The 24,759-nt window shown below is 41.3% G+C and overlaps 1 protein-coding gene across 1 annotated transcript in view; it reads left to right on the forward strand.

Annotated features, from left to right (window-relative positions):
• ALG5 (ALG5 dolichyl-phosphate beta-glucosyltransferase) overlaps positions 1-9,291 on the forward strand; it is a 111,837-nt gene extending 102,546 nt beyond the window's left edge. Inside the window, exons 9-10 of the mRNA XM_053708435.1 lie at positions 621-706; positions 9,040-9,291. Coding sequence (XP_053564410.1) covers positions 621-706; positions 9,040-9,155 — 202 coding nt within the window. The 3' untranslated portion in view covers positions 9,156-9,291. The remainder of the gene's footprint in view (positions 1-620; positions 707-9,039) is intronic.
• The last annotated feature ends 15,468 nt before the right edge of the window (positions 9,292-24,759 follow it).

Raw genomic sequence — 24,759 nt, forward strand, 5'->3', positions numbered from 1 at the left:
TATATATATATATATATATATATATATACTCTCACCGGCCACTTTATTAGGTACACCTTGCTAGTACCAGGTTGGATCCCGTTTTGCCTTTAGAACTGCCTTAATTCTTCATGGCATTGATTCAACAAGGTGTTGGAAACATTCCTCAGAGATTGTATCATTGGCTCACCCATGTGTTTAGTTAGAAACCAGTAGTGCACTGCGGCACCTTCAACACATGATACCAAGAGAATGAAGCAAATTTGATCATAGAAATACATTGGAAAGTTGGTTTAAAATTGTATATTTTACCTAAATCATGAAAGAACATTTTTGGGTGTTTTGTCCCTTTAAGGCAAATCTAGTCTTATAGTGTGTGTGTATACTGAAAATGAATGTCAACCCCTGCTATTCTTATTTAATGATCATGGTATCTTTTTGGCAGTAGTTTAATTTATTTATAAATATTTTTTTTCTTAAATGCTCAAACTCTTTGTATTTATTTAAACTGCGGTGCATAGTAACCAACATCACAATATCCGTAACTATTTTGACTATGATTTTAAACTCTGTGTTTTCTAAGTGTGCCTGAAAAAAAAAACTGATTAATTTTATTTATTTTTTATCTCAATTTTGCACAGGGCATTTGATGTAGAGCTGCTATATATAGCTCAGTTACTAAAGATTCCAGTGACAGAAGTTGCAGTAAATTGGACAGAAATAGAAGGTAAGTCAAAGCCACTAAAGGGCTTGATCATAACACAAGGAGGCCTACTTTTATTAACCTTACCATAAAATGATCTGCTCTATCTGAATCATGCAAGTTTAATTTAGACTTTCCTATCCCTTTAAATTTTCAATGCAACATCTTGTTTAGAATCTGTAACTTGAAGTATTCAAAGACAATCATTTTCTAAGCTTCTGAATCCCCCTAATTTGCAGGCAAAACTCTATAATGCTCTATTCTGCTGTCCAGAACAATATTATGCAAAGACCTTCATTCCTTAATATTATCTTTAGTTTATTCATGACATCTTTAAAAACATTAGTTTTTTGTTTTTTTTAAATTTAACGTTGGAGTGCTGATACCCCTAATTCATAGATTTTGTATTTAGTACAAAAATAAAATTTAAAAATATTTATCTTTTTCCAAAAATATCCCAAGAACACAGATTAGACTTGCATTTGTATAGACGCCAGTAATGTATTGCATTGTGAACTTTAGTTACCTTCTTCATGCATGCGTTTACCCCTATGTTTTCACTGAATACTTAGCTCTACACCACAGCTTAAAGTGATTGTAAACTTAAATGAATTAAAGCCTAGGATAAAAAAAAAATAATCTTAAAAACAGGGGCACTTTAATTTATTAAAGTTTACTACAATGCTTTATTTTTAAAAAATACCTTTGCGTTATGGTAAACATAACGTGATTCTCCGCCCGCATCTCCTGCTTTCTTTAGCAGATCGATGACAAATCCGGCTTCCTCCCATCATTGCGTGCCACCTTTGGGGTCCAGCTCATGGGGCACGCAACGATTGGAAGAAGCCGGATTCGTCATCCATATGCTAATGAAAGCAGGAGATGCAGGCGGAGGATCAGCGTTATGTTTTCCATAACGCAAAAGTATTTTAAAAAATTAGCGTCTTTGTAAACTTTAACAAATTAAAGTGCCCCTGTTTTTAAGATTATTTTTTTGGTCCTGGGCTTTAATTCATTAAACTTTTAAAATCACTCTAACAGGTCATCAGGTGTAAGTTATTTGGAGCTGTTGCTGTATGTTTTTGTGCAACCTTAAATATATGAGGTTTATACAATATATAAGTCCTCTGGAAAAGGTTACATGTTGTAGACCCATGATCAATACTACATTATCTGTGCGGTTAACTTTCTATTCAGATATTTCTATAGTGGTATTTATTGGCGTTTCACTTATTGTCTTTTATGTATCTATTTATAAAAATAAGTAGAATTAATTCAATTGTTTGGTGATTTCTGTTACATGGGCAAAGGTCTTGCCTGATTTAGATCTAGAAAGTTATTCCTGCTTTCTTAGCTGGAGCCTTTTACAGTGGGCTTGTAAGTTGTGCAGTTTTGTAGAAACCCAAAGGTGAACTTTGTAATGATCGTTTTCTTAACAGTATCTTCAGATTGTTTGTATTAAAATGGTATAACGTTTTAGTTCACGTTTTTCATGTAAAATAATATTCACAATGGTATATTTAATGGGTATTGATGTGTTAGGTCATTTCTTGCAGTCTACTTAATAAGGCTGATCTTGAGAGCCAGACTCACTCCTGTACCTCAGGTGCCTCTTCTAACTGAGATCTTATGCAGGCAGGCTCTGCTGCTCCTTTAATCGTATCTACTTGGCTGTCTTTCCAATGCATTAGCCTTTTCTTGTGCTATCTTCTCCCTTACCTCACCCTTCGTTGACCTTATGCACGGTGCTTTCGTGCAAGGCAACATGGCACATCTGAGAATCACCTGGAAGTTGTATCTGTGTGTGATATTTCTGTATTTAGTTTGCACACAAGCCTTCTGGGGCATGAGTTTGGTTCAGTATATGTTGGTGCATATAGTTAGTGTAAAGGGGAGGATAGAGCATGTGCCTAGTCCATAGCCTTATGTGTGGGCCTCTTCCTAATGAGCTGTTGTGACATGCATCATGTTTGGGTTCCGATGTATATATTCATGCATCTGGTCTGAGGTCTGATGTTGGCATACTAGGAGTGGAGAATACCAATGGCACTACTTTTAATAAATTATATAAACCCCAGTCCCGGATCTGAAAATCTGTGTACTGATAACATATGGGGGGATGTCGGTGCTGTGTATTGAAATCTAAACTACACAAGAGCATAAACAGAGGTAAAGGGACCAAATCTTAGAAAGAATACACATATAGCACTCGGGGGGCAAGAAAGTACATTGAGCTGTGTAGCTAACTGTAAACTACAACTTGCATAACAAGCATTATATAGAAAATGGGAAAACCAAAAATAGAATTAAAATATAACTTTTATTGGGGTTAATAATAAAAATAGGAAAAGTGAACTTAAAACCACACTTGGGCACCTTACGTAGTACATGTAAAGGTTAAAGGAGAGAGCCACTGTAAATAATTACTAGCGTATAGAGCTGACTCAGTGATTTCAGCGTAGGTTAAAGCGGCTGATTTTAAATGTATTTGTCCTGAAGAACCTGTTATTAAATGGTTGTCCAGATATATCTTACAAAAGCATGGAAACGTGAATCTTAATGTAATAAAACCATATACAATAGCTAGGATATAGTATATTATGCTATGTTATAGAGTGTCACAGGGCGTAGCGTCTGTAATTGGTTCAAATTGGGTTCTCTTATGTTGCACCAGCGGATAGTATAATGGTTGCTGGGTAAAATAAATAAGAGTTAGCAAGTTCTGTGTGTAGTATAGAACAAATAGAGCCGTGTGATGGGTTGGAATAACTCCACTAGCTATTGTGGATTACTAGTGCATCATAAGTGCGTGAAAATCACTATTATATATTTGCTAGTAACAGGCAATATCGGTTCAAATGTATCCTAGTAATGGCTTTCTAAGCTAATTATGCGTAATGCTTCATGCAGGATTTATAACTCCTAGCTTAAAGGGACAGTGAAGTCCAAAAAAACTTATGATTTAAATAGGGCATGTCATTTTAAACAACTTAGTTGAAAGCTAAACCTAGGAGGTTCATATGCTAATTTATTAGACCTTGAAGACTGCCTCTAATCTGAATGCATTTTGACCACTAGAGGGCATTAGTTCATGTGTTTCATATAGATAGCATTGAGCTCATGCAAGTGAAGTGACCTAGGAGTGAGCACTGATTGGCTAAAATGCAAGTCTGTCAAAAGACTGAAATAAGGGGGCAGTCAGCAGAATCTTAGATACAAAGTAAATACAGAGGTAAAACTTGTATTATAACCGTGAAGGTTATGCAAAACTGGGGAATGGGTGATAAAGGGATTATCTTTCTTTTTAAACAACAAAAAATCTCGTATTGACTGTCCCTTTAAGGGGTTAAGTAAATACATATGGTATGTGTCAGTCCTGTCACAGAGTCAATATCTGCCGTTAGCACTGAGTTGCTTCAAAAACATTATATTGTTCAGTGAATCACTCCATTGTATAGGTCAGTAATTATATTACAGTAAGGCTATCTAAAAATACAAGAGCTCCTATGACTCCTCACCAGTACCCTAGTGTCCCTTTTTCACGACAAATACATTTAAAATCAGCCGCTTTAACCCACGTTGAAATCACCCATGCAGAGTCGGCTCTATACACTAGTAATTATTTACGGTGACTCTCTCCTTTTACCTTTACATATACTACATAAGGTGCCTAAGTGTTGTTTTAAGTTCACTTTTCCTATTTCTCTTGTTAAGTGTATCCAGTCCACGGATCATCCATTACTTGTGGGATATTCTCCTTCCCAACAGGAAGTTGCAAGAGGATCACCCACAGCAGAGCTGCTATATAGCTCCTCCCCTCACTGCCATATCCAGTCATTCTCTTGCAACTCTCAACAAAGATGGACATAGTAAGAGGAGAGTGGTGTATTATAGTTAGTTTTTTAACTTCAATCAAAAGTTTGTTATTTTTAAATGGTACCGGAGTGTACTGTTTCATCTCAGGCAGCATTAGAAGAAGAATCTGCCTGTGATTTCTATGATCTTAGCAGAAGTAACTAAGATCCACTGCCGTTCTCACATATTCTGAGGAGTGAGGTAACTTCAGAAGGGGAATGGCGTGCAGGTTTTCCTGCAATAAGGTATGTGCAGTTAATATATTTCTAGGGATGGAATTTGCTAGAAAAATGCTGCTGATACCGGATTAATGTAAGTTAAGCCTTAAATGCAGTGATAGCGACTGGTATCAGGCTTATTAACAAAGATACATACTCTTATAAAAGTGTAATATAAAACGTTTGCTGGCATGTTAATCGTTTTTATATATGTTTGGTGACAAAACTTATTGGGGCCTAGTTTTTTTCCACATGGCTGGCTTGATTTTTGCCTAGAAACAGTTTCCTGAAGCTTTCCACTGTTGCAATATGAGTGGGAAGGGCCTATTTTAGTGCTTTTCTGTGTAGATAAAAATACTGACAGAGACATTCAGCTTCCCTCTGCATGATACAGGACATCTCTGAAGGGCTCAAAAGGCTTCAAAGTCGTGTTTGAGGAGGGTAACAATCACAGTAGACTGTGGCAGTTGTTGTGACTGTGTTTAAAAAACGTTTTTGTCATTTATTATTCTGTTTTTGTTATTAAGGGGTTAATCATCCATTTGCAAGTGGCCTGGAAACCTAACCAGTCCTGGAACAAGGGCAAGCAGGCCAGAAAGCCTGCTGCTGCCTCTAAGACAGCATGAAGGAGCGCCCCCCTATCCGACAACGGATCTAGTAGGGGGCAGACTCTCTCTCTTCGCCCAGGCGTGGGCAAGAGATGTTCAGGATCCCTGGGCGTTGGAGATCATATCTCAGGGATATCTTCTGGACTTCAAAGCTTCTCCTCCACAAGGGAGATTTCACCTTTCAAGATTATCTGCAAACCAGATAAAGAAAGAGGCATTCCTAAGCTGCGTACAAGATTTCCTTGTAATGGGAGTGATCCATCCAGTTCCGCGGACGGAACAAGGACAGGGGTTTTATTCAAATCTGTTTGTGGTTCCCAAAAAAGAGGGAACCTTCAGACCAATTTTGGATTTAAAGATCCTAAACAAATTCCTCAGAGTTCCGTCATTCAAGATGGAAACTATTCGAACCATTTTACCCATGATCCAAGAGGGTCAGTACATGACCACAGTGGACTTAAAGGATGCCTACCTTCACATTCCGATTCACAAGAATCATCATCAGTTCCTGAGGTTTGCCTTTCTAGACAGGCATTACCAATTTGTAGCTCTTCCATTCGGGTTGGCTACAGCCCCAAGAATTTTTACAAAGGTTCTGGGCTCACTTCTGGCGGTCCTAAGACCGCGATGCATAGCGGTGGCTCCTTACCTGGACGATATCCTGATACAGGCGTCAAGCTTTCAAATTGCCAAATCTCATACAGAGATAGTTCTGGCATTCCTGAGGTCGCATGGGTGGAAAGTGAACGAAGAAAAGAGTTCTCTATCTCCTCTCACGAGGGTTTCCTTCCTAGGGTCTCTAATAGATTCTGTAGAAATGAAAATTTACCTGACGGAGTCCAGGTTATCAAAACTTCTAAATGCTTGCCGTGTTCTTCACTCCATTCCACGCCCCACGGTGGCTCAGTGCATGGAAGTAATCGACTTAATGGTAGCGGCGATGGACATAGTGCCATTCGCGCGCCTGCATCTCAGACCGCTGCAATTATGCATGCTCAGTCAGTGGAATGGGGATTACACAGATTTGTCCCCTCTACTAAATCTGGATCAGGAAACCAGAGATTCTCTTCTCTGGTGGTTATCTCGGGCCCATCTGTCCAAGGGTATGACCTTTCGCAGACCAGATTGGACAATTGTAACAACAGATGCCAGCCTTCTAGGTTAGGGTGCAGTCTGGAACTCCCTGAAGGCTCAGGGTTCATGGACTCAGGAGGAGAAACTCCTCCCAATAAATATTCTGGAATTAAGAGCAATATTCAATGCTTTTCTGGCTTGGCCTCAGCTAGCAACACTGAGGTTCATCAGATTTCAGTCGGACAACATCACGACTGTGGCTTACATCAACCATCAAGGGGGAACCAGGAGTTCCCTAGCGATGTCAGAAGTCTCCAAGATCATTCGCTGGGCAGAGATTCACTCTTGCCACCTGTCAGCGATCCATATCCCAGGTGTAGAGAACTGGGAGGCGGATTTTCTAAGTCATCAGACTTTTCATCCGGGGGAATGGGAACTCCATCCGGAGGTGTTTGCTCAATTGGTTCTCCATTGGGGCAAACCAGAATTGGATCTCATGGCTTCGCGCCAGAACGCCAAGCTTCCTTGTTACGGATCCAGGTCCATGGACCCAGAAGCGGCACTGATAGATGCTCTAGCAGCGCCTTGGTTCTTCAACCTGGCTTATGTGTTTCTACCGTTTCCTCTGCTCCCTCGTCTGATTGCCAAAATCAAACAGGAAAGAGCATCGGTGATATTAATAGCGTCTGCATGGCCACGCAGGACCTGGTATGCAGACCTAGTGGACATGTCATCCTTTCCACCATGGACTCTGCCTCTGAGACAAGACCTTCTAATACAAGGTCCTTTCAATCATCCGAATCTACTTTCTCTGAGACTGACTGCATGGAGATTGAACGCTTGATCCTATCAAAGCGTGGCTTCTCCGAGTCAGTAATTGATACCTTAATACTGGCACGAAAGCCTGTCACCAGGAAAATTTACCACATGATATGGCGTAAATATCTTCATTGGTGTGAATCCAAGAATTACTCATGAAGTAGGGTTAGGATTCCTAGGATATTGTCCTTCCTCCAAGAGGGTTTGGACAAAGGATTATCAGCTAGTTCTTTAAAGGGACAGATTTCTGCTCTGTCTATTCTTTTACACAAGCGTCTGGCAGAAGTTCCAGACGTTCAGGCATTTTGTCAGGCTTTAGTTAGAATTAAGCCTGTGTTTAAACCTGTTGCTCCTCCATGGAGCTTAAACTTGGTTCTTAAAGTTCTTCAAGGGGTTCTGTTTGAACCCCTTCATTCTATTGATATCAAACTTCTTCATGGAAAGTTCTTTTTCTGATGGCTATTTCCTCGGCTCGAAGAGTCTCGGAGTTATCTGCCTTACATTGTGATTCTCCTTATCTGATCTTTCATTCAGATAAAGTTGTTCTGCGTACAAAACCTGGGTTTTTACCTAAGGTGGTTTCTAACAAGAATATCAATCAAGAGATTGTTGTTCCATCATTATGTCCTAATCCTTCTTCAAAGAAGGAACGTCTTTTGCATAATCTAGACGTAGTCCGTGCCTTGAAGTTTTACTTACAGGCTACTAAAGATTTTCGCCACACATCTAACCTGTTTGTTGTTTACTCTGGACAGAGGAGAGGTCAGAAGGCCTCGGCAACCTCTCTTTCTTTTTGGCTTCGGAGTATAATCCGTTTAGCCTATGAGACTGCTGGACAGCAGCCTCCTGAAAGGATTACAGCTCATTCTACTAGAGCTGTGGCTTCCACCTGGGCCTTTAAAAATGAGGCCTCTGTTGAACAGATTTGCAAGGCTGCAACTTGGTCTTCCCTTCATACTTTTTCCAAATTTTACAAATTTGATACTTTTGCTTCTTCGGAGGCTGTTTTTGGGAGAAAGGTTCTACAGGCAGTGGTTCCTTCCGTTTAAGTTCCTGCCTTGTCCCTCCCATCATCCGTGTATCCGTGGTATCCCACAAGTAATGGATGATCCGTGGACTGGATACACTTAACAAGAGAAAACATAATTTATGCTTACCTGATAAATTTATTTCTCTTGTAGTGTATTCAGTCCACGGCCGGCCCTGTCCTTTTCAGGCAGGTCTAAATTTTAATTAAACTACAGTCACCACTGCACCCTATGGTTTCTCCTTTTCTCGGCTTGTTTCGGTCGAATGACTGGATATGGCAGTGAGGGGAGGAGCTATATAGCAGCTCTGCTGTGGGTGATCCTCTTGCAACTTCCTGTTGGACTGGATACACTACAAGAGAAATACATTTATCAGGTAAGCATAAATTATGTTTTTTATTATCAACCCCAATAAAAGTTATATTTTAATTCTATTTTTGTTATCCCATTTTCTATGTAATGCTTGTTATGCAAGTTGTAGTTTACAGTTAGCTACACAGCTCAATGTACTTTCTTGCCCCCCCCCCCCCCCGAGTGCTATATGTGTATTCTTTCTAAGAGTTGGTCACTTTACCTGGCATACATCTTGCACAAAAGTGGGTATCTAAGTACAAATATCAGAACATACTATAACTCTATATTTATGTACATTTTAAATTTATTGGCATTGTTTGTTTTTGTTTTTTTACAGCATAGACCTGCTTAGTAGTGTTAAGACTAGGCTAAACCTTTCTTTTTTTTTCCATTTCACACAGGATCTAAATTGGTTCCTTTCTGGAGCTGGTTGCAAATGGGACGAGATCTACTATTTATACGATTACGATATCTTACCGGTGTCTGGAAGATTGATACAACTGGGAAATTAAATTAGATTATAGACTTAAATTTTATTATGACTGTTGCAACATGAGTCATGTGGTGATCCGGTAAATGCAGAGAGACTCTATTGTATATACATGGATGTTTCTGTTATGTCTTCAGGTGTTGGTATTAAACTGTTTCTTATATTTTGCCTGTGAGATTTTTTTTTTGTAATGCTGGTTACTTTTAATGAATGCAGTTTCTGTGTTTAGGGCAGAAACCAGATTTGATAAGATCACATAAACTGTTACTATAGAGTGTGTTAAACAATGATAGATTAATTGTTCCAATAGTGGGGAACAAATAAAGCTAAGGAGACCGGCCAGTGGTTAGATGGAGTGAAGGGGTTCAGAGAGGGTATTTTTTGGTTTGATGGGATTTTAGCTTATGCTTTAGTCAGGAAATATGCTAATGGTAAGAGACTAGTTAAAAAAAAAAAGTAAGGGCAGGGTTTAAGCAGAGTGAGATGGCAGAATTTGTGATGAAATGGGTTCAATGGGACAGTTTGTGAGGTGAGAAGAACTTAGGAGTATGAAAACCTCATCATCTGCTACAGGAGAATAGTAACAGTATCCTAAAGCAATCTGCAATAATCTGGACTATAAATTTCGTACTTGTTGGACAGAGGAGGTGCAAATGGAGGAGGTACAAACATACAGAGGAGGGAGATGAAGGCTGAAAACTACTTTCTGGGGTTGGATGAAAGAGTTGTCATGAAGGACAAGAAATAGGTTTGTTTTGTCTTGGGGGCAGAGCTATATGGAAGAAATCGGCATAGGTTCATAGATTTCTCCAATGGCATTCAGCAGCTTGTGAACATCTTTGGAGATAGCTGGTCTATCTGGTGTGCCATGGTTGTTTAGTATATGATCATGGAGCACTGTGGAGGGTGAGCTTTATATAGTGGTTTGGGGGGGGGGGGTCATCTTAGAATGGCATTGCAAGGTGTGGGCAAGAGAGGGAGGAGATGTTGAAGTCAATTTGAAAGAAAAATCTGGGAGATCTAAATCATTTAAGTTACTGTAAAATAGCACATAATGTACATTAGTAAAGATCAGGTCAATAGAAGTATCCTTCAAAGTGGGTTAAAGATGGGGGTCCACTGATAAAGGCTAAATAAGGTGGTAACAGAGAAATTTGTAGACTGTAGACATAAGGCTAAGTAACCTGTCTTTGTGATTTCCTATTTCTGACACTTTTCAGTAGAAATAAGTCATGTTTTTGGTGGGGATCAGTCAACTACAGTGATGGTCAACTTCCACAATGTAAAGGCTGCATATAAATGTATGGCCTTAAACACGATTGATAAAATATTTCCTAAAAATGTCCAGTGACAAGAATTTAGGTAAGGTTGCAGGGTAGCCTCTATTTGATTTTCTCCCCTCTATCTGCTCTTCTGAATTATGAGCACCTTATTTACCCACCAACCAGAAGTCCCCAAAGTACATATTTTTGTTCCACTTTTTTGTGGGTGCACACATTTTTGGTTCTGCTTATTCCCTGGGTCCAGAAGGGCTAGTGTTGAGTGTCGTATTTGACCCATAGGATACCAGTTGGCCATCCCTGAGCTAGTACAATTAATGAGATGTGGTTATCAACATTTATATTCTAAAAATATATTTCTAATATATTACATTGCTAACATATTTTCACAGATGTTGAAGTCAGAATTAAGATCTCTACAAACATACAGAAAATTGTTTTTCTATTATAAATTGGCATCTATAATAGATATAAAAAATTCTACTGGATACTTTTTTTTTATTTGATCTGTTCTTGTACATAACTTTGGGATCCAAATATGCTGAGATATTACTACAGATATATTATTATATATTGTGCAAACAATTGAAATATGCAGTGCTTTGTGGCCAGTCAAGACTTTCAAAATAAGAGTGTAATTTTTAAATATCTGAACTAAATGTATACACATAAAGAGCAAACTAGTTAAAAGGATGTTAAACAGTCTATTTCATTGTTGTTATAAAACAGGCACTAAGCAGTGACTTATACTTAATAGAAATCATTACGATATGTATTCTTCATCATTTTAAAAGGATTTTACCTTTCATTTATGCGGAATCGGTTGGCACTCTACAAATAACCGATAATAATAATATTTCTTATTTTCAACTTCATTTGTGCAGTGTCTAATCCTGTCACAACCCTACAAGGAGGCTGGGGTCTCTGCAGGAAGGAATTTATAGTGTGATGTCATAAAACTTCTAGAGTAACATAAGCTGGTTTTGTTTTCAGATAATGCTAGAAAGATATTAATTCTGTTTTGCTCATGCTCAGAAGTAATAGAATGCTACTTAAAGGGATATTGCACACTAGATTTTTGTTTGCATAAATGTTTTGTAGATGATCCATTTATATAGCCCATCTGGGAGTGTTTTTGTAACAATGTATAGTTCTGCTTATTTCTTTCATAAAATGATGATTTTCCACAGTCCTACATAACATATGGGATCTATTTCCCGCCACTAGGAGGAGGTCAAGAACCCATACAAGATCTTAAAATCCCTCCCATCTCTCTCTTAGTTTTATTCTTGTCTTCGTAGGAGAAGGTTGAGAATAGAGGTGTTTCCAGCTACTTGCTTATGGATTTAAATTTGGGAGCTCAGACCAGTGTGATACCAATAATCCCTGGTAATTATTCACAAAGAAGACAGAAAAGAGACTTCACAGCTGCTGAATGATACAGTGACATAGGAATACCCTGTTATGTGCACAGTATTTCCCTACCCTCAGGCGTCACAGGGACTCGTCCTTAGTCTCCTCCTTAGGGACACAGTTATTTCCTACAGATATCCTCTGCGGTATCCGTACCTGCACTGGATGGGCTCAACACTGGATACTGTTGCAGCTACCTTGACAAGGGTTTGACATGCCTAATAAGCTGGTGGAGGGGTGCTACTTAAGTTAAGTGACTTACCACAGCATACACACAGCCCAGTAGCTATTTGAAGGTACTCTGACACAGTTACAGCATAGCCAGGGGACTTAGCCTGCTTTCCTCAAAACACACTTTTTTCGGGTCCCTACCTGTCCTATTCTTATCAGGGACATAGCGAGGTAATACTGATGTCCTTCAAATCCATTTGGCAGCTCTGGAGAACTATTTAAGGCACTTTTTAGGAAATAGGTGCCTGACCCTTTAAGAAATAGAGGGCACTCCGGTGGGACAGAGAGGAGCAATGATTTATAAGGGAAAGATGTGTTGAATGCTTGGTGCACTCTGTTAAATTTTTTAGAAATTATTATTGCACTGAAGACTTCTCTGAATCACAGGCTTTTTTTTCTGGGCTGTAGCCTGCCCCTCAGCTTCCCAGGCTTTTATTTCCACTACAGAGCTACTCCAGGCAAGAAAAGCAGCTCAGGGGTGTTTGACCAGAGCTTCACACTTAATAAACAGCTATTCCTATCAAAGGATATTTTGACATACCTTTTACCGCCTGTAACGGGACCTTTCTTGTCTCTTTTGCTTTTAGAAATACGTCATTACTGGAAGAATTTTAAAAAACGAACTTTCACCTTATGAACTTTATTTAGATAAATTGGTTCTGTTAGGAATTTGCATTTGTTTTTATGTGTGACATTTTATCATTGTATTAATCTAAAGTGTGACTAACCCATTTTTAACTAACCTTTTGCAGATTTTGCTTATATGTATTGACTTATGTATCATTAAATTGTGGTATTTTTAAAGTCATTTTTAAGTATTTAGTATCAACAATTTGATTGTTATTTGTATACTACGCTTGGATCTATTAAACTAGTAGATACTGGTCAGCAGGTTTAAAATAGGGGAGTTTCTAATCACCCCTTATTTATACCAGCACTTTCTTTTATTTAAATAGCTGTTCTTAATTTCCAACTTAATATGAGGAGAGTCCACGGCTTCATTCATTACTTGTGGGAATACAGAACCTGGCCACCAGGAGGAGGCAAAGACACCCCAGCCAAAGGCTTAAATACCTCCCCCACTCCCCTCATCCCCCAGTCATTCTTTGCCTTTCATCAAAGGAGGATGGCAGAGAAGTGTCTGAAGCTTACGGAGTAGTCTCTTATGGAGGGTAGTACTCTTCAAGATGGGACTGGAGTTTTAAGTGGTCCTGTCAGCATCTCAGTGAGAGCATGGATGAAAGTTAGAGTCCGGAGATGCAGGGAGAGTCTTTCTGCAAAACTATCCTGACTCGTATTAACAGCTCCTTAAGCAATCAGCGTGGACAAGTTCCGCTGCCTGCTTTCTACCACTCAAGTCCATGTCAGAGGCGATGCTACAACACTGTCAAACTTGAGAGGCCATGTTCCTCTTCCACGGCATAGATTCTAGTAAGATCATTTAATTCTATACATTTATGATATACGCAAGAAGACAGGGTCACAGTTTGACTCCTTTGATCTGTATAGAATCAAAGGTTAATATCTCCGGAAGGGGATTATTGAACAGGGGGGGATTTATACATGATTACTTTGTGTTTTTTGCTGTGACGTGTGAGATGTGGCTCTGGCAATGTGTGAACAGTCAGGTTTTTCCTTTTGTTTTTGATTAACTGCGCAGTCTGTTTAGTTTTGGTGCGTTTTTTCTTAGCTGCAGGGGCAGTCAGGCATGGCACTACATGTGACCGGGTGTGGCCTCATTATCTTCCTGTTTCCCGACAGGTTGCAGAAGACAAAGCGGTTTCTCTGTGGGCCTGGGTCATAGAAGGTGGTGAATGTCCCGGCCATTGGATAAAGGTGCCATTTATATTTTTTCTGTAGTCCTTATTAAAGGCACAAGCTATGGAGGACTCTGATGCGTTAGAGGGTACTCCATCTTTGCCTAGATCTTATGCCTGTGTTTATTGTGAGGAGGTTATGATATACCCGCCTGCTCAACTATGTTCCACATGCCTTGATAAAATAGTGATATCTAAAAAGAACAAGATGTTTAGTACCACTGAGCTGTCCTCCTCTGAGGGGTCTCCGTCCCACGAGGTGCGTTCCGTACAATCATCTCCGATTACACATGCAGCTCCCCAGTGCACTACTAATCCTCCTGCAGGAGGGGCCCTGTGGCCGCCAGATTTTGTTGATCAGTTGCAAACGGCGGTGTCTGCGGCCTTTAGTGCTTTACCTCGCCCTGCTAGGCGCAAGGTTAAACATTAATATCCTTCCCAGGGGTCATCTACTCTGCTGGATGTATCTGAAACTAGATTATCAGCTGATGAGGAAGACTCCGATACCTCAGAAGACTCTCTCTCTCTCTCTCTCTGGGTCAGAATCTGCGGCCTCTAAACCTCCAGCTGTGGAGGAACCAGACTTTAGGTTTAGGATTGAGCACTTACGCTTTTTATTAAAAAAGAGGTGTTAGCTACTCTAGAGGTTCCGGAACCAAAGTTACCAGAGGAACCTTCTATTCCTAAGCTTGATAAAGTTTACGAGGACAGGGTAGTGCCCCAGACTTTCCCGGTTCCCGTTAAGATGGCGAATATTATTAAGAATGAATGGGAGAGACTTGGATCTTCTTTCTCCCCTTCTTCGTTTAAGAAGTTGTTACTGACTCTCAGCTAGAATTGTAGGGGTCTGTCCCTAAGGTGGATGGAGCTATCTCCATGCTCTCTAAGCGAACCACTTTCCCTCTTGAGGATAGTTCGTTGTTTAAGGAACCCTGTTAAGAAAAATGTTTCAGCACACAGGGTTCTTGTTTCAGCCTTCAGCGGCGGTCGCTTCAGTGGTGGGGTCTGCTACCTATTGGTGTGACTCTGTCAGATATGATAGCGGTGGAAACTCCCCTCAATGAGATACAGGAAAGAATTAAGGCCCTGAGGGTAGCTAATTCATTTATCTGTGATGCAAATACGCAGATTATTCGCTTGAATGCCAAGACATCAGGCTTTTCTGTTCTGGCCCGGAGGGCTCTGTGGTTGAAGTCGTGGTCTGCTGACATGACGTCCAAATCTAGATTACTCTGCCTTCCATTTAAGGTTCTTTTTGGTCCAAGCCTGAACTCTATAATATCCACGGTTACGGGGGGCAAGGGTGCCTTTCTACCGCAGGATAAGAAAAATAAGCCTAAGGGTCCTAATTTTCGTTCGGGCAAGTCCCAACGACAGCAGCCAGCCGCGAAGCCCGAGCAGTCCAAGGGATCTTGGAAGCCATCTCAGTCTTGGAATAAAGCCAAGCAGAACAGGAAGCCCGCCGAGACAAAGTTGGCATGAAGGGGCGGCCCCCGATCCAGTTCTGGATCGTGTAGGGGCAGACTATCTCTCTTTGCGAAGGCTTGGATGAGGAATGTACAGGATCCTTGGGTTCTGAAAGTCATTGCCAAGGGTTACAGGATAGGTTTCAAATTTTTTCCTCCCAGGGCAGATTCCTCTTGTCAAATCTATCTTCAAAACCAGAGAAGCGAGATACCTTTCCCAGATTGCTTGAGGGATCTCTCCTCTCTAGGAGTAATTGTACCAGCACCTCTGGCAGAAAGAGGTCTAGGGTACTATTCAAACCTTTTCTTGGTCCCAAAGAAGGAGGGTAAGTTTCGCCCGATTCTAGACCTAAAGTGCTTAAACAAGTTTCTGTCAGTCCCATCGTTCAAGATGGAGACAATAAGGTCCATTCTGCCCCTAGTTCAAGAGGGACAGTTCATGACTACGATAGACTTGAAGGACACTTACCTTTATGTGCCAATTCACAAGGATCACTTAAAGTTCCTAAGATTCGCTTTTCTGGACCAGCACTTCCAGTTTGTAGCTCTCCCCTTCGGTCTGGCTACTTCTCCAAGAGTCTTTACGAAGGTTCTGGGAGCTCTGCTCGCAGTGGCGAGATCCAGAGGTATTGCAGTATCGCCTTATCTGGGTGATATCCTGGTCTTGGCAGCTGGCAGAGGACCAATCGAGAGCTCTTCTACTTCGATCTCATGGATGGGAAAAAAACTCAGGAAAGAGTTCTCTGGTTCCCAATACCAGAGTGGATTTCCTGGGAACGATAATAGACTCCATATCCATAAAGATATTCCTTACAGACCAGAGATGTTTAACAAAATCAGTAAATATTGGTATAGTGTCTAAGTGTATAGATAGGATATTAGAGGTATATAGTAACTAACCTCGGTGCTACCCCTTTAATTATACTCGCAAAGTAAGGGAGGGGGAGAGAAAATGGATAAAGAGGGGATTGGTAAGCACTCTTATTCCTATCATTGGTATATGGCTGTAACGAAACAGCGTATTATCACCGCTAGGAAGTGAGGAAAATACATTAAAACCTAAAAGTTTATTTCATTAATTAAAATTGATATATAGTAAGAGGGAGGCGATATAATAATCACCAAAATGTTACCCACAACAAAAAGCAACACTTAAACTCCAAATGAACTGCTAAGCTATGTTAAATGCCACCCCCCTGTGTTCCTGGCCGATAGCAGGAATCATCGGCGTCAGGTGCCAAGGGTAACATAAGATAGCACACAAAAGCAGCTCCTGGATTTAGTAAAAGTTATTGCTATTAATTTCACAAACTCGTTTCGGCCGTTGTGCGGCCTTTCTCAATGTGTAATGTGTTGAAAAAGTGACAAGCCGAATATCCGTCGTCAAACCCTTTTATTTATTTTTTTTTATTTTTTTTTAAATGAGTTTTTATTTGATTTTAGAATGAAAGGTTACATTTGGGGACACGCAGGACCCCTGTTCAAACATACACAATAAAAAGGATCGGACACGCAGGTCCGGTTGCAATAGCTGACAAACGTTGATACACCAGGAGTAAATTGCAGGGATTTGTGGTGAAAATAGTTCACCAAGATTGAACCCTGGCATGGGCTCTGAATGGGGGGGGGGGGGGATTTTATACAATGATAAGAACAGTTTGGTGTCACTTGTAGTGCGCAGATACAACAATGGAACAATATATCAAACATGAACATGAACTAAAACCACCTAATACTGATTACATAGATAATAACAAATGAATGGGTATCCATTTCCTTCAGCTCTGAGTAAACCTTTACATTACTGTGAAGTAATAATGGAGATTAATAGCGCAGTGGGGTATGTGAAACCAGAGGTGCGCAGCAGGATAGAGTGTAACAGGATGGCACAATCTTAGCTGAGATCTAAGTAGGAGGGTATACCCGCAACCTCAGATAATCAACAAGGCAAATATGCTATATTTGGAGCCCTATGCAGAAATAATGGCTGACTACACGTTGCTAAACATTAAAAGGGGGGTTTACCCAGCTATCATCTATAACAACGTATAGACCTGTTAGTAGGTTGACAGAACTGACTGCCTCAAGCTGAAAGGGGTAGTGTCAATCGTATTACAAAATTGGGAACAGACACAAGCATTTAAAAAAACAGAACAAAGCATGGGAAGGGCCAGCAGTTGTGTATAGTTAACAGCATGAGGGCTACCAACCTTTTAGGGTATTCCACACAGTCAGCACATGCAATGTGAGCTCTATAAATACCATATCGGTGTAGGGTGCTTCGTGAGTAGGTAAACTGCCTGAGTGCCACAAGGAAATGGGTACAGTATGCACCAGAAGCACATTCAAAACTTAGGGAAAGCAACCTTAACTAGAAATAAATAATTAAGTCTGCATTTGGATAAAAATTAGAAACATAGAGGTTACCAGCATTTGCACATCTAAATTAGGGGGGGCTATAAAAAACTATTAAGTTGTTGGTAATAACAAACGTTCAGACATATCAATCCTGCAAAAACACTTGCTATACATATTAGACGTTAATCAAAGTGAGACAGGGTAGCACAGTGCCAGTCAAAGATAACAAGTGAATGACCATCCTAAAACCCTGTAACCGTGTTGCAATGTTTAAAGCCCATTTTAACTCGACTACGGCAGAACAAAGGTATGTACAGAAATAAGCACATGGATATGCACAGACCCCTACGGATTATAGGAAAGGCTGAAAACATTTGTGTATACAATGATTAAGCTAGAGACAGCAGCCATATATCTGAAGTTTATCAGAACATAGATATATCCAGTTAATATGTGGAAGTCTTTAGTGTTTGAAAATGGGGCATATCAATTCAAGGGCTGCGGCTCACACCCAATATAAAATAAACCCCACTTAGGAGTGTAAGCATTCCTTACTGTCTCCATGTAGCAATTCAGGTGAGCTTGACCGCAGTTCTGTAGGAGCGGCATGGTTAATCAGTTGTGGTCAGCTCGTGAGATAGAGAGTCTCTGTATGTCCCTCAGATGTCAGGTCTATTTGAAGATATCTCACATCGGCCTTCCAACAGGGCAAACTACCGCCCGGCAGTACAACATATGTGGCGACATAGGCTTCACTCGTCCCCTCCGCACCACTTAACTCAAAAGACAGTTTGCTGGCAGACCGGGTCTAGTTCAAGTATGGCCCATGACCCCCTTAGTAATGGCGGCACCGGAGGCACTCAAAAGAGGTAAGCAGCGACCCAGAAAGGGGCAGCTGGCACACACCACCAGGATCCCAGCAAGCGAGCGGTGGGGACCTCAGTAGATCAGGTCACCATGCGGCTTGGGAGGGAACTCTAGCACGGTCAAGTTTGGGAGCATGGCACTCTGCATCCAGGTTGGCGATGGGGTCACGTCTTGCCGAGTATTCTTTAGGGGGTGGGACCCTGATGCCTTCACCTCAGGGCTCGACTCCACCGGCAATTGCGCCAGGTCTGCTGTCTCCCACTCCGGATCACACGGGTCTGCAGTGAGACCCCGTGGCGCGGCAGCAGTATGGGCCCTGTAAATTTGAGCGTGCGGTTGCTCCGACCCCACTTGCAGTTGCAAAAGAGGAATGTCCATGTCCCTTGGCTGGCAACAGTCAGCAGGCTCCGTGGGTAAAGTAACATGGTGATTTGCTTCAGTGAAATGCAGCATGCTAAGATCCTTCAGCAGCTGCTCATAGGATTGCGTGATTGCGGTCTCCATTGTGCGCTCCCATACACCCACTGCTTCCAAGGCGTCCATGGTTGAAAGTAATTTGCTGTAGTAGTAAGTAGTACTACTCGTAACCCCAGTCTCCTAGGGGGGGAATATGCGGCAGCCCCGGCTCCACAAACTGGCAAACACTGTGTGAGCGCAGCAGCCGTGAGGCCTAACTGTAGAGCGTAGGCAAAGATTAATCCTGAAAGATCCTCCCAGGGTTTACAGATTCTTGAATCTAGTAGTAGTTAGCTAGGTTTTAGCTGTGAAGTAAACTTGGTTTTAGAGAAAAGCAATATAATTAACAAGTGAAACTCCAAAATAGAGCCAGGAGCTCCCTCAAGACACGTCTTGCCGCTACAGCTGTAGGCTCCGCCCCCCGTCAAACCCTTTTAAACCCTGCACAGGAAAGTTTGGAACCAATCACAATGGAGCAATAGGACGTGCCCCTGTATTAGCCAATCGTGTCCGGTTTGCTTACGTGACAGTGTATATGATACCAGCGTCTCGATTGGATGCAGTATTAGAGCGGATGTCCAAACATTCCTGTGCAGGGTTTAAAAGGGTTTGACGATGGATATTCGGCTTGTCACTTTTTCAACACATTACACATTGAGAAAGGCCGCACAACGGCCGAAACGCGTTTGTGAAATTAATAGCAATAACTTTTACTAAATCCAGGAGCTGCTTTTGTGTGCTATCATATGTTACCCTTGGCACCTGACGCCGATGATTCCTGCTATCGGCCAGGAACACAGGGGGGTGGCATTTAACATAGCTTAGCAGTTCATTTGGAGTTTAAGTGTTGCTTTTTGTTGTGGGTAACATTTTGGTGATTATTATATCGCCTCCCTCTTACTATATATCAATTTTAATTAATGAAATAAACTTTTAGGTTTTAATGTATTTTCCTCACTTCCTAGCGGTGATAATACGCTGTTTCATTACAGCCATATACCAATGATAGGAATAAGAGTGCTTACCAATCCCCTCTTTATCCATTTTCTCTCCGCCTCCCTTACTTTGAGACCAGAGATGTTGCAAAATTGTCTCCAGCTGTCTTGCCCTTCAGACCTCCTCAAGGCCATCTGTGGCCCGGTGTATGGAGGTGATTGGGCTCATGGTATCCAGCATAGATGTCATTCCATATGCCAGGTTCCATCTCAGACCTCTTCAGTTGTGCATGCTGAGGCAATTAAACCGCGATCATTTGGATCTATCCAAACAGATTTTTGTGGACGGCCAAGCGAGAGAATCCCTCTCTTGGTGGCTCAGTCCAGATCGGCTGTCCCAGGGGATAGAAGCTGTGTTAGAATCTGAACGCTGCTTTTTTGCAGGTGTTAGGGTTTTTTTCAGCTAAATCTGCCTCATTGTTTCCTATGGGGAAATCGTGCACAAGCACGTTTAGCCAGTTTACCGCTACTGTAAGCAACGCTGGTATTGAGGTGAGATGTGGAGCTAAATTTTGCTCTACGCTCACCTTTTTGCGGCTAACGCCGGGTTTAAAAAAACCTGTAATACCAGCGTTGTCTTAAGGGAGCGTTAAAAAAAAAAATGCTCGTTAGCAATGCACCCGTTACCGCAAAACTCGTAATCTCGGTGATTATGTCTTGTGAACTCTCAATACCATGAAAGGGGCATTCCAGCCAAAATTGAAAATTACATCAATGCATTTCACTTTTGCACTTTTTGCAATATATTTGCATTAGCAAAAATGCTTTTACTAAAAGCTATCACACCCTGCTAGTGGCCGCCAATCTGCAGGGGGCAGCATTGCATGAGCAGTTTACCAGAACTGCTTGTGCAATGATATATGCTGACAGCGTATGCTGTTGGCATTTATCGATGTCTGGCGGACATGATCGCTACAGCGGATCATGTCCAGCAGACACTTGATAAATTGGCCCCAATGTTTTTGAAATGCTGTGGGAAGAATGTTTAGATTTGCTTTGCGTGCACATACACAGTAAAGATTTACATTGAAATATTTTACTGGAAGCTAACAAATGTTATATTGGAAAAATGTTTCTATTTAAAAGTGAATTGCATTGATCTGCTTTTAAAATGTTGGCCTGTATGCTCCTTTAATTTATCAGGTAAGCTTAAATTTTGTTTTTAAACAATTGGGTGCTTCCTACTTTCTGGCAACAGGGAAGCTTCTTTCCTATTCCAGCATAACTGTGCCACTGTGCACAATGCAAGGTTAATGAAGACGTTAAAATTAGACCTCTGAACAAATGGACTCATCAGCCCCCTTTATTGTAGTTAAATGCACAAATTAGACTTTATATTAAATGTTTGACTCTTGCACTGTGCTGGATTGGCCTGCCGGGAAGCCAGAATTTTTCCCGGTGGGCTGCATCAGCTGGGGCTGGCATGACACACTTCAATTATGCAAGGTTCCTCACACTGTTGATTGCAGTCACGCTTCCATGTCTGCTACCCAGTGAGTAAGGGCCGGTACAGGCACAGAAAAGAGGGTGCTTTTTTTAACTGTAGCCTACAAGTTGTATTTATTCTAGAGCAGTAACAATGTTCAGCTTCTCTGCTACTCCATATGTGAAGTGGGAGGAAGGGTTCAAGGTTAAAATGTGCCTGCACGTGGTATTCAGGGAAACCAGAGGGAGACGGAAGAGCACAGTAGTAAAGATAACACAATCTTCCCCTCTAGTGTGAAACTGTCAGCAGTGACTTCTGACAATCAGTTTAACTGTTGGACTTCTAGATATAAGGTAACCATTTGTTGTGCTTATTATACAGACTGTGGCTGTGTAGTGTTTAAATATTACTTTATTTGTAGCTTCATACTGAAGTTTTAATCTGGACACTTATTCTGAAGGAAATTATGTTTTTCCTTTTCACACCATGATTTTTTAATTATTTTATAATGTGTATATATACAGTATATATAGTGTGATTTGTGTGTGTGTGTGTGTGTATATATATATATATATATATATATATATATATATAAAAACACAGGAATGGACCGCACTCACAGACTGGACTGGGTACACATCCTAAGCCGCTGTTAACTCCACAGCCCTGAACACTGACAGACAGCTGCAAAGTTCCCAGCAACCCAGGCAGTTAACCCCCGAGCAACCTGGGTGTCAGGTCCGCAGGGGAGCATTACAATCATTAACACAAAACACAAAAAAAACAGCACTCACTAGCAGATTCACAGCAATGTTTAAAAGCAAAACTGGGGGAAGTCAGTTACATTTGGCTCCAAAGGATCAAGCCCAGGACCACGATAAGGTCTCCCCCTTCCTGGGACCCTAACCAGCACCCACACAATGCATACTTCCAAACAAACCAACTGGGAACCTCCCAGGGTGACACAGGCTTTTGTAACCTCCCCTATGTAAATACAAAACACAGGAATGGACCGCACTCACAGACTGGACTGGGTACACATCCTAAGCCACTGTTAACTCCACAGCCCTGAACACTGACAGACAGCTGCAAAGTTCCCAGCAACCCAGGCAGTTAACCCCCGAGCAACCTGGGTGTCAGGTCCGCAGGGGAGCATTACAATCATTAACACAAAACACAAAAAAACCAGCACTCACTAGCAGATTCACAGCAATGTTTAAAAGCAAAACTGGGGGAAGTCAGTTACATTTGGCGCCAAAGGATCAAGCCCAGGGTTAACTGCCTGGGTTGCTGGGAACTTTGCAGCTGTCTGTCAGTGTTCAGGGCTGTGGAGTTAACAGTGGCTTAGGATGTGTACCCAGTCCAGTCTGTGAGTGCGGTCCATTCCTGTGTTTTGTATTTACATAGGGGAGGTTACAAAAACCTGTGTCACCCTGGGAGGTTCCCAGTTGGTTTGTTTGGAAGTATGCATTGTGTGGGTGCTGGTTAGGCTCCCAGGAAGGGGGAGACCTTGTCGTGGTCCTGGGCTTGATCCTTTGGCGCCAAATGTAACTGACTTCCCCCAGTTTTGCTTTTAAACATTGCTGTGAATCTGCTAGTGAGTGCTGGGTTTTTTGTGTTTTGTGTTAATGATTGTAATGCTCCCCTGCGGACCTGACACCCAGGTTGCTCGGGGGTTAACTGTCTGGGTTGCTGGGAACTTTGCAGCTGTCTGTCAGTGTTCAGGGCTGGTGAGTTAACAGTGGCTTAGGATGTGTACCCAGTCCAGTCTGTGAGTGCGGTCCATTCCTGTGTTTTGTATTTACATATGGGAGGTTACAAAAGCCTGTGTCACCCTGGGAGGTTCCCAGTTGGTTTGTTTGGAAGTATGCATTGTGTGGGTGCTGGTTAGGGTCCCAGGAAGGGGGAGACCTTGTCGTGGTCCTGGGCTTGATCCTTTGGCGCCAAATGTAACTGACTTCCCCCAGTTTTGCTTTTAAACATTGCTGTGAATCTGCTAGTGAGTGCTGGGTTTTTTGTGTTTTTATATATATATATATATATATATATATATATATATATATATATATATATATAGTTCTGCTCATAAGTTTTCATACCCTGGCAGAATTTATGATTTCTTGGCCATTTTTCAGGGAATATGAATGATAACACAAAAACTTTTCTTTCACTCATGGTTAGTGTTTGGCTGAAGTCATTTATTATCAATCAACTGTGTTTACTCTTTTTAAATCATAATGACAACAGAAACTTTGCATTGTAATTTATGTTGACAATTCCACAAAGTTCACCCCCTTACAAAAATCTAGCTCTCCTGCCACCTTTGATTTCCTTTCTGGCACAATTGAGATTGCGTGCAGTAAATCAATCATCTACCGCCCACCTAGCTCCCCTGTGCATTCCATTTCTGACATAGCACATCTCCTTAGTGAAATCATAGCTCAAAACCCAAAAAGTGAAATTTTGTTTTTTGGAGATTTTAATATTGATTTGCAACTAACGCAATTAATCTCCTCCCCAACTCGCATAAACATCAAAAGCCATAATCAAACCCTGCTCGACTGGATTCTCTCCACTTCTCCCGACTGAATCTTGGAGGCAGTTATTCTCCCTAACAATTTCAGTGACCACTGCTTAGTGTACTGCGTGTGCAAAATAAAGGCAACTAAATCCTCTCCAAAGGCTAAAATCACCAGGTCCTTCAAAAAATTTAATCTTCAATCATTTCTAAATGACATCAAGAACCTCCCCTGGCACAGATTAAACCTAATCCCAGAGCTAGACTCTGCAGTTGAATTCTTTCAGTCTGAACTCCTACAAGTTTGGAATTTACATGCCCCGGTGCATAAGAACATATCTAACCCTAGATAGTTTTGGAAACTCGTAAATAACTTACAAAATCCTCCAATCCACTCCCAACCCTCCACTGTCAATGTGGATAACCAAACCCAGCAACTCCCCTTAGAAGTAGCAAATGCCTTTAACAATTATTTTGTCGGATGCTCCACCACCCTGATTGACAAACTAATAAATGGCACGCATCCTGAAACTACAAATGTGGATCAGGCCCCACTAAAACAGCAAAGACCCAATATAGAGAAGTTCAATTTTAGGCCTGTACCCATCAATGTCATTAAGAAACACCTTAATAATCTAAAAATGAAAAACCAGTCTGGACCTGATCAAATCCCAGCAATGCTATTGAAGCTCAATGTGCCGGCAATTGCTAAACCTGTCACAACCCTAATTAATGAATCCTTGATGTCTGGATACATACCCAAATTTTGGAAAACTGCAAGAGAAGTGCCTATTCATAAAAGTG

The sequence above is a fragment of the Bombina bombina genome, chromosome 3 (assembly GCF_027579735.1).
Source record: "Bombina bombina isolate aBomBom1 chromosome 3, aBomBom1.pri, whole genome shotgun sequence".
Lineage (NCBI taxonomy): Eukaryota > Metazoa > Chordata > Amphibia > Anura > Bombinatoridae > Bombina > Bombina bombina.